Below are 10,901 nucleotides of genomic sequence, written 5' to 3'. Positions count from 1 at the left end.
TAAAAATGTGTGATTAATTGCGAGTCAACCATGATATTAATGTGATTAAATATTTGAATTGTTTGACAGCACTATAACCAATTGAATGCATCACAATAACTAAGCATGTTTGAAACACAGAGCTTTTGACCTGCAGAATAAATGGTGTCATGGCCAAAAGATGGCACCAAAGAGTCCAGGCTAACCTCGTATTCCTCCATCATCTTCCTGATCCCACTGCCCTTCTGGCCAATGATGTAGCGATGCAGCTCATAGGACACTTCGACGTCCTCCGTTATGGGCACCAGTGCCTGAGGGAGAAATCAGTGACAGGATTATTATTGGGGACATGGAGGATAGAGAGGATAAAAGAAAAGACTGCATCGTGTCTGAAATTGAAGTGAAATGGCACCTACCAGCAGGGCGGCTTTAGCTAGTTCACACTTCTCTGCACGCCCAGCAATAGTGATGATGTCACACTTTCGGGGGACAAACTCTGCCTCTGGGCTGACCTCACCGTTTTCCTGCGATGGAGCCTCCTGACCTGTGATTTCACCATAAATAATAGATTAAAAGACAGTGTTTGGCTTGCATGTAAACATATAACTTTTCATTAGCATTACTTTTTCCACATTACAGATTAAAATATCACATATTAACCTGTGAGCAGTGAAGATCAACCTGAAAAACTGGCAGGTACAGAAGGAGCAGCAGGTGGTAATTTCCAATCTAAAATGATCTACAGTGATCGAACTGTGTTTTTCATTAATATTAATAATGTGACACTAGTACTTGTACTTACAGAGCAATACTTTCTTATTACAACATTACAACAACATTAACATTATAGTTGCAGGTACACTACTTGTGCGTTAGGTTTCTGACCTGCAGCGCTGTCGTCTCTCTCAGGGAACTTGATTTGGACCTCGTGCTCCCTGGTGATGTACTGAATGCGGCAACCTTTAGGCCCCATGATGGCTCGGTGGAAGCGCTGAGGGATGATCACCTCCACATTCACCTGGGACTCCTGCTCGCGATAGGGGAGGAAGAGAGGAGATAGCTGGGTGGATTGCTTCCATCACTTTTGGATGTGAAATAATTGGGCATAACACAACATGTTTGTTGCACTCAGGACACAAGGTTAGCTGGATTGTCCTGTTTTGCCTCATATCTTTTATTTAAAATGCAGCTACTATTGGCAGAATTTTGATAACTAAATCTAACCGCTTTGACCTGAACACTTTTATTAAAGGTCCCATGACATGTTGTTCTTTGGATGCCTTTATATAGGCCTTAGTGGTCCCCTAATACTTTCCCAAATTCAGCCTTGGTGCAGAATTCCAGCCACTAGAGCCAGTCCCACAATGAGCTTTCCTTAGTATGTGCCATTTCTGAGTCTGTAGCTTTTGAGGAGGAGAGAGGGGGGCAAGGTGGAGGCTGGGGGTGTGGTCTTGACCAACTGCCACTTGCTTGTTTGAAAGCCATGATGTCTCTCTCTCTCATGGGTGGTCCAAATTCTCTGGGCGGGCGGAGCAGAGAAAGGAGAGGTAACCTTGCCCTTTATGAACTCATAAGGAGAAGATTCCAGATTGGCCTATCTGAGCTTTCATTTTCTCAAAGGCAAAGCAGGATACCACAGGCAGGCTAGGGGAACTCATATTAACGTTGAAACCCTCATAAAGTGAAATTTTCATACCATGGGGCCTTTAATGTAAATGTAAATGTAAATGTGCTGTATTTATATAGCGCTTTTCCAGTCTTAACAACTGCTCAAAGCGCTTTTACATCTACAGGATACATTCACCATTCACACACATTCATACACTGTGGCCGGGGCTGCCGTACAAGGTGCCACCTGCTCATCAGATATACATTCATACACACTCACACTCCGATGCGCAGCACCGGGGGCAACTCGGGGTTCAATGTCTTGCCAAAGGACACTTCGACAATGACTGCAGGGGCGGGGATCGAACCACCAACCTTCCGATTGGCAGGCAACCGCTCTACCACTGAGCCACAGCCGCCCCTTTAATCTGTACTGGTGTCTCTTGCCAGAGGTTGCTCCTCTTTATGGGCAAACATAATTTTTCTGGGCAAAATTGATCAAAATAAAAAGTTTTTTTTTGTTTTTTTAATGACTTGAATTTCACTCTGTATTTTTGTAAACTTTTCTCAAATGTCCTTTCTTACCAGGTCCTCGATGATCTCCTGGATGCGTTTCTTGGCGGCCTCCACACAGTCCTTGGCTCCCTTCAGAGTGACCCGCTGACTGTTGGCTCCGGTACGCGGGAAGCTCACGGCTACACCGCCGTACTCCTCTGCCAGCTCCCGTAGCACCTGGCCTCTCCGACACACAAAGTGGCGGTGGTGGCGAACATCTACTACCATGCTGTCCTCCACCACATCATCCTGGAGAGGGAGACAACAGGAACGTAGAGTGGAGGGGTTATTTAAGAATATGACACCCAAGATTTAGGGAGGCTCTATCTTTTTTATTTTCTTTAGTTTTTGAAAGTTGTTTTTATTCCTTCTGTTTTGGTGGATAAATAATAAAATCCCAATTTAGCACTTTGCTTTTGCTTTATTTCTGTGCAAATAAATTAAAAATGAAACGCAATAAAAAACTGATGAACATATTTAAAAACAAAAACGCAAAAAATAAATAAAAATAAAACACCAGATAAATGCAGTGTACAGTCCCTGACAAAAGTCTTGTCGCTTGTGTACAAATTGACCTGAAGTGCCGCTGAAAATTTTCTAATCAAAATTTATTTACAAGAAATGGCTCATTTTAATCCCAACAGCTTTTGTAATAATGTTTCAGTGCAAAAAGAAACTGTCAAAAAGTATTCATATTCACAGCTTGGTAAAGCCCATTGAGTCAATTTTTGCAAAGACATAAGTGTTGTCGCCTTGTCATATGAGCTTCACCTGGGACTAATATGGATCAATTAGGTCTCAGGTGTGTATAAAAACAACCCCAGTACACTAGACCTACACATCACTGCAACTAGACCTCTGCAACATGCCTAGATCACCCTGAGACTAAGGGTTGGATTATCAAGAGGCTGAAGACCAGATCCACTGCTGATGGCAGACACCTTCAATGTGTCTCAGCGTCAAGTACAGAGGATTAAAAAAACATTTGAAGACACTGGAGATGTTTTTGACAAGCCAGGTCAGGCAGACCCCGCAAGACAACTGCTCGAGAGAGGACCTTTGTTGGCCGAAATCCAAGGCCAGCCCATTTCCACTGCAGCGAGCTCCACCAGACCTGGTCCCCTGAAGTCCCTGTCAACCAGAACGGTTGTCGGATTCTGTCTCGAAATGGCCCATGGTCGAATCAGTGCCCAGAAGCCAGCACTAAACAAAAGACAATTGAAAACCGTGTGGCATTGCAAGGCCCACAGCTGCTAAAAGGATGGACCTGGAGAAGGGGAAGAAAGTGGATTTTTCAGAGAATCTTCTGTTGAATTACACCACAGTTGCCGAAATATTGCAGGAGACCTCTGGAGCCCGCATGGATCCAAGATTCACCCCAGAAACAGTGAAGTTTGGTGGCGGAAAAATCATGGTCTGGGGTTACATCCAGTATGGGGGTGTGCGAGAAATCTGCAGGGTGGAAGGCAACATCAATAGTCTCAAATACCAGAAATCTTAGCTACCTTTATATTCTAACCATAAAAAGAGCCAAATCTCCAGCAGGATGGTGCTCCATCGCATACTTCCCATCTCCACTTCAAAGTTCCTCAAGGCGAAGAAGATAAGAGCTCCAGGATTGGCGGCCCAGTCACCAGACTGAACATCATTGAGCATATGTGGGGTAGGATGAAAGAGGAAGCATGGAAGACCAAACCAAAGATATTGATGAACTTGGGAGGCAGCAAGACTGTTTCCTAGCTATTCCTGATGACTTCATCAATACATGTATGAATCCTTGCCAAACCGCATGGATGCAGTCCTTCAAGCTCATGGAAGTCATACAAGTATTAAATTTAAATCTCACAGCACCACTATTTAATTGTTGACATATTTTAGTATTTGTAGTAAATTGTTCAATTTATGTATAGGCAACAAAACTTTTGACCTTTCTGTCTTGTTTAAATAATAATTTTTTTTTTAGTGAAACTAATTTATTTCAGTGCATTGAACATCATTTGGGAGGGTTTTAGCTTTTCATATGAGCTATTTCTTACACCAATTGATTAATTAAAAGTCAGGTTAAAGCAGGTGTTTCTACAAAATAGATAAGCGACAAGACTTTTGTCAGGGACTGTAGTAATTACCAGGTTTTTGACTAGACTTTCCAGCTCCTTCTGGGCCTGACGGACTGCTTCCTCCTTCCCTACGATGGTGATCAGTTCCTGCTCGGTGTCATCTGGCGATGGGAAAATGATGCGGGCGCCCGTCTTGTCCCGCACACGGCGAATATTGGCCCCTCCACGGCCGATCAGGAATTTATGGTACTCTGGTTTGGCCTGAAGCTCAGCTGTGAAGTTGTTGACTTGCTAAAAATGGAAAGAAAAGGAAGGAGGGAAAGAAGGAAGGAAGGAAGGAAGGAAGGAAGGGGACAGGAAAGGGATGTAAGTATTCACCCTCTCTTCCCTTCCTCTTTATAGTTACTCACTTCTAAACTATTGTGTTCATTCAACTTTTCCGCCCCCACCAACCTTCTCTTCAGCCAGCTGCAGCAGCTGTTTCTTGGCCTTTTCCACCTCACCAACGGGCCCTCTGATGGTGACCTTGTCTGAGCCAGAGCCCTCAGAGGGGAAATGGATGTGGACGCCGCCGCAGTCCTCCATGATGGAGCGCACAAGGCAGCCCTTTGAGCCAATCAGAGAGTTGTGCAGCTTGGCAGGGATGGCAACCTCTGTCTCCTTAATGTTGGCCTGAAGGGATGAAGAGCGAAATGAGAGAAAGGGAGATATTGAGGTACATCAACATTTGCAGCATTTTGTCATTTGTCTGGTTGCCTCATGCCCACTTAAAAGGTCAATAATATTCACACCTGGTCACACAGCTTAAATTTGGATCTAAAACTTATAATTTGGGTAGTCATTTTTGGATATATTTAAATCAAAATGACAGTTCATTTTTCACTTTAGGAACAGGAGTTTAACAAACGAAATCTTAACTCAAGGTCCACTTATTCGCTTTTTCCAGAATTCTTTTATTTTTAATATTTTAGGGCATGCTCTGGTTTTACAAAATAGCATGAGTGGAAATATGGCAGCAAATGAGGAAGACAGAGATGCAACAAGGGTGTGTGTTAACTCTGCGTTTGTATGTTAACCCAATAAGATCATTTAGTAAATTAAGTGTAAAAAAGTATAAATACAGAACTGATTTATTTTTACTGCTTAATTTATCAATTTTGTCAATCACATCAATTGTTTTTTTTTTCTTCAGTTAATTACAAATAAAAGTAATTTATTGGTGGGGATCAATGAAAGAAGATCAATACATAAGAAAAAAATCTATATCTTCCGAGAAACCCTGGAAGCTGCAACAACAGCTGACAAAACCAGTCTTATGTCTCTCACCAGTTCTCTCTGGATGGCGAGGATTCGATCTCTGGCTGCCTCACAGTTGCTCTTCTTGCCTGTGATGATGATCATCTCGGAGTTACTGTTCTCTGTCGGCAAGTCGATCTTAGTGTTGGTCTCTTCACGGATCTGGTGGCATTAACAATATCTGTTATTTTGAACCTTTAACATAATGTAACATTTGTTCTGGCGACAGTTTAAATACGGATTTCGGCTACAGTGTACTGTTTCCAATATTTGTTGTTTCATGCTATGGGTTTAACACATTTTGAACTGAAATGGATACATATTTTGAAGTGATCATTTTCAAATTTTCAATGTGCGCTTTAAAGTCTCACCTTTTTGATGTTGGCGCCGCCCTTACCAATGATGTTTTTGTGAAACTGCTTGAAGATGGGAACGGAGAGCAAGAAGCTATTCTCAATCTGAAAAAAAAAGAATGCTGTTATGAAGTTAGGTGTGAAAAGAAAGATAGTAAAAAGAGGCAAAGATAGAACATGGTGGGTCATACCAGGTCAGCAATAATTTTCTGGAGAAACTTTGCACATTTCTCCACCTCGTTCTTCGGCCCTCTCAGCTGGACTACGTCATTCTTCTGTGATGGGTCGGGGAAGTTGATGATGACCTACAAGCAGAAGAGATAATAATTATCAAAATAAATTAGAAGTGCATCAAAACAAATTATTTCACAATGATGAATGGGCAAGATGAAGTGCAGTGAGGGTCAGAAAAAAACGTTCACCTCAGGGAACTTGTCTCGAACTTCTTTGATCTTCTCTCCCTTCTGGCCGATGATCGTCCGATGGAACTTCTGCTCCACGATCAGGTCTTTGGTGCGCTCGTTTTCCTGGTAATTGGAGAAAGAAAAAGTGTGAGCTGGCCTGTTTGGAGTTTTTGTTTTTTGGTTTATGCCAACCAGCGGAATGAATGAATGAATGAACTCTCACCATTCTCTGGACCATCTCAATGAGCTCTCTGCATGCCAGCTGAACTCCTTTAGGGTCTCCCTCAATCCGGACCAGGCCACTTCGTTCAGAGTCCTGGGGGATTCGTACCAACACTTTGTACTGCTCCTTGATCCGATTGACTGTTGTAAGGGTGTGACAGAATACATCACAATTGTAGTGGTGTGGTGTAGTTTTGTTTAAGCGCCATTGTGTAATTGTTTGAGTTTCTTCTTAGCAAAAATCTCTTTGTTCTTTCACAAATATGTGATCTGGAGCATCACGAATGTAACGAAGTCGCCAAGGAAGTTAAAAAGATAATTAAAAGGACAGCGCAACAGGCAAAGAAACAAGACTAAAGTATTTGGTCAATACAGTTAATATTGGAGTGGCTTTTCCAAGATGGAAAGACCTTATCCATCTTCATCTGCTTAACAGAGGACCCCAAACTTCCCTTTCCCGAGCAACATCAACCAGCTCTGACTGGGGGATCCCATGCATTCCCAGGCCAGGTTGGAGATATAATCTAGAATACTTTTCCTCGCGTCAATGATGAAAAACCTTGTTACCTTGTAATATAAACGTAATCATATATGTCGAGATTTCCTTGGCACATTACACAGACTAAATGGAGATACTAAGAGCTAATTTTGGTTTCATTGACATTGTTCATATTCGCTATAATGCTTCATATTAAAAACACAGGCCGCCGTTGCTTCTCTCCTACGCTGTAAACATTGCCTTACACTATTAATCTCAAACATAATACAGAATAAAGATAGCCCTGATGCTTTATTAACATTAGCTTGCATATGTATAGGAACCTGATAGCTGATGTTAGCAATGAAATGGTACCAAAATAACACTGGAATTACACTGGAAGGAACTCTCACGGATGCTGATTTTGCGTTCGGCCACCGTAGGAGTTTAAATGCGATCGGAATTGGAGGGGCTATAAAGTAATATTCAGTTTGTTGTCTAATACAATTTCACCGCTAGATGGGAGAAAATCCTACACAATGTAGCTTTAAGTACGTTTTATCTAAACCCAGAATTTGATGCAGGGTCTCTAAACTGGCTGTCCACAACTGTATCAGTGGGCTCCTAACTAAAACAACTTGGCTTAAAAACAACAGCAAATAAAAGGATGGTCTCACTGGCATTTGAACTCTAAATCCCAGAAGTGTTGATGACCCAGTTTGTTTCTGTTGAGATCGGCAGAGCAGTAGCGTACTCACTGTTGGCTCCGTTCTTTCCGATGAGGTGTCTGTGGAAACGCTGGTCTATGACAACTTCAGTGTAGTCCATCCTCACCAGCTGGACACAGAAAGGCAGAGGAGATTTGTCACTGAAAATGTTCCCTAAGATATAGCACTGAACCCCATTAAATATCTATCTATTTTCTCTCTTTTCTTGTATCTCTCAGGTGTCTTTATTCTAAGAGTGACTAGAAGTGGACATCCAAAAACCATCCAAACTGAAACTAAAACCATTAAGAATAGAGTGTAAGGATCATCAATCATATCAATCATAATGTTCTTTCGCCAGAAATTAGTGCCTTCTATGAATTTAAAAAACAAGCGCATAAATTGTACCAGTAGCTCTCTCTCTCTCTCTCTTTCACACATACTCTCTCCGTCTTTCTCTCTCGGGTGCATGCTGTCTAGAGGCAATTACAACTATCCAAACTGATGATTTTAGAAAGAAATTGACAGCCACCTGCATATGCACTCAAAAAATCAACCTGTGCACCGTTAATGTATCATAATTGTTACTTTTTGGGCATGCACCACCCCAACCCTGTACCCTAGTGTTGGTGTGGACAGGGGGGGAGGCATCCAACACAGATGAACGATAACATCATCCAGCGGACTAACTGTGTGTGTGTGTGTGTGTGTATGTGTAAGTACTCACCAGGTCCTTGATGATCTCTTGTATCTGGGCCTGAGCCTGTTCCACCTCCTCTGTTGGCCCCTCCAGACTAATGCGCTCCTCACCGTCCGTAAACTCTATGTGAACCTACACACAAAGACAAACCGCCCTATGTTGATACTCCATAGTGCCACAGTAAATAAAACACATGTCAGTTCATGTTACAAGTATCCTCTGCCATGCTGCTGTCACTTCTCAATTACCCCTTTTTCTTCACCTTCTACATGATATTGACTGCATAAAGTACTCCATCATATTGTAAGAACAGCGTGTGTTTAATCTCTGGTTTGTAACTCAGATCCACTCTTTCCTCACCCTCTCCTCTCTCCCCTTACCCGTGGTAGCTGCTGTGTGATCCGCCCGATGTTTTGTCCTTTCTTGCCAATGATGAAGCGATGCAGCCAGGCCGGAGCTGTCACCTCCACCACCATCACACTCTTTGCCTGCACAGGGACAAAATGCTTATAAATTTAAATTCAATTTAAATTCACAACCTCACCGCAATCTCTAAATAAGCAGTGGTTACAGACTAATTCACCTATGATAAATAACTGGCTGGAAATGAATCACATTTCAAAACTACTACTATATTTTGACTATATATAATGTGCGGTCACAACAAACAAATACATAATTATCATGCTCTTTCAACCTTCTCTCTCCTCCTCACCTTTGCGTACACCTGTGTGAGCGCTGGTCCCAGCTTGTCAGGCTCCCCCCTCAGGATGATGGTCTCTGAGCCGGAGTCCAGAGGAGGCATCTCCACAGACACCCCCGTAGTCTCCAGGATCTCCTGCAGGGTGTTGCCCTTTGGACCTATAATGTACTTATGCTGAGACTTCTTTACCTCCACGGAGATGGTGGTGGTCTTCCTCTTCTGCATGGTGGATAGAGAGAAAATTAGAAGAGATGAGCGAGTGGCATCAACAAGAAAATGGCGGTGAGAGGAAGGACAGCGGGAGGAAGTGGAGACATTGAGGAGAACAGTGAGGAAAAGGAAGACAACAGGGGACAGAAAGACAGATGGTAGACCAGAAGCAGAAAGGACTGAGCAGATGCAAGTTGGCATGAGTAGGTGGGAAAGAAGGATTGAGCAACAGGAAGACAAGGGGAAATAAGCTTTCAAGAGGTAAGCAGAGAGGCAGTGGACAGAAAGCAAAGGGCAACAGAGAAAATGTTTGATTTGCCTCTCATGCATATGCACTAAATGACATTTGCATTCTCATCCTGTTGTTCTCTGGTGAAATTCAATTTTCTCTCCACATTATCTCTGGCCTGCCTATCACCAGCCCTCATCTGGCAAACACACTTCCTCTGCAGGTTACATCCATCTTTGTTTCTTGTGTGTGGTAGAAAATAAGACACTGCTGTTAAAAACACAGTTTGTCTCACTGCACCAAACGTTGTTATGACAGATATGACAGATGAGGTTTAAGATCCAGGTGGCAGAGCGAACATGTGGTTAAAGATAGTGTGGTGAAGAGAGCCACAACGTTACTATCTACAATCACATGTACAGTGCCATAAAGCCCTAAACTAAACCACAGCAAGTCATTCTGGGTAAGTCTAGCATGCTTACTTTCACTAACTCTATGTGATCTAATTTTCCTTTTTTTGTTTTTTCAAAATCAATCTCTGTAGCCAGTTAACTCAGTTGGTAGAGCAGGCACACATACATGGAGGTATATTCCTCAACGCAGAAGGTCCAGGGTTCGAGTCCGACCTGTGACGGTTTCCTGCATGTCTTACCCTTTCATGTCTGAGCTATTAAAGGCGGAATAATCTCTATGACCTCTAGCTCCCCCAGTAAGAGCGTGCACACCATGTTGCCTGAGACCTGCAGCAGCCCAGGTTTGAATCCGACCTGTGGCCCTTTGCATGTCATCCCTTCTCTTTCTCTTCCCCCCTTTCCTGTCTATCCATTGTCGCTGTCGAAAAAAAAGGCGGAATAATCTTTAAAAAAATACATCTTTTGAAGAAACGCACCTTGTCCTCGTAGATGGCTCGGATGCGGCAGAGCGCCAGTGCGACGGCCTCCTTCTCCCCGGTGATGACAATCTCGTCCTTGGGTAGGCTGGGTGGCGGGATGCTGATGCGCGCGCCTGTCTCCAGGCTTAGCTCCTGCACCAGCCGGTTGTGGGGGCCGGCGATGAAGGGATGGAAGGCCTTCTCCAGGGACAGACGCTCCACTGCACGCTTGTCCTGGTGAGCAGGCGAGCGTGAGGAAGAGGAGGGGAGTCGGCAAACAGAAGAGTCCATCAAACAATAGAAGACTTAAATAGTAGCTGCCGTGATTAGAGAGGCAAACACAGACCTTCCTCCACAGCGCTGCGGAAGAGGGTCCGGCTAGTCCAAACAACATTCCGGGATGGAAGAGAAACATGCTCTGGTTAATTGGCATGTCTTTAAACCAATCACAATCGTCGTGGGCCCTGGTGCCGCTGCAAAATAGGCTTGGGGAGGAACTTATTTTGGTGGAACGTGTGTACATTCAAAA

The 10,901-nt window shown here is 43.4% G+C and overlaps 1 protein-coding gene across 1 annotated transcript in view; it reads right to left on the bottom strand.

Moving 5' to 3' along the window:
* The window catches only part of hdlbpb (high density lipoprotein binding protein b), a 44,772-nt gene that overhangs the window by 6,650 nt on the left and 27,221 nt on the right, over nt 1-10,901 (bottom strand). The window contains exons 7-22 of the mRNA XM_032511313.1: nt 10,391-10,606; nt 9,075-9,281; nt 8,740-8,847; nt 8,387-8,491; nt 7,711-7,789; nt 6,476-6,615; nt 6,271-6,375; nt 6,040-6,153; nt 5,867-5,953; nt 5,526-5,657; nt 4,653-4,871; nt 4,269-4,490; nt 2,173-2,391; nt 865-1,006; nt 396-523; nt 186-290 (exon numbers count right to left, since the gene is read on the bottom strand). Coding sequence (XP_032367204.1) covers nt 186-290; nt 396-523; nt 865-1,006; nt 2,173-2,391; nt 4,269-4,490; nt 4,653-4,871; nt 5,526-5,657; nt 5,867-5,953; nt 6,040-6,153; nt 6,271-6,375; nt 6,476-6,615; nt 7,711-7,789; nt 8,387-8,491; nt 8,740-8,847; nt 9,075-9,281; nt 10,391-10,606 — 2,328 coding nt within the window. The remainder of the gene's footprint in view (nt 1-185; nt 291-395; nt 524-864; nt 1,007-2,172; nt 2,392-4,268; nt 4,491-4,652; nt 4,872-5,525; nt 5,658-5,866; nt 5,954-6,039; nt 6,154-6,270; nt 6,376-6,475; nt 6,616-7,710; nt 7,790-8,386; nt 8,492-8,739; nt 8,848-9,074; nt 9,282-10,390; nt 10,607-10,901) is intronic.

The sequence above is a fragment of the Etheostoma spectabile genome, unplaced genomic scaffold (genome assembly GCF_008692095.1).
Source record: "Etheostoma spectabile isolate EspeVRDwgs_2016 unplaced genomic scaffold, UIUC_Espe_1.0 scaffold352, whole genome shotgun sequence".
Lineage (NCBI taxonomy): Eukaryota > Metazoa > Chordata > Actinopteri > Perciformes > Percidae > Etheostoma > Etheostoma spectabile.
The sequence above is the reverse complement of the archived record's forward strand: the minus strand, read 5'-3'. Positions and strand labels throughout refer to the sequence as shown.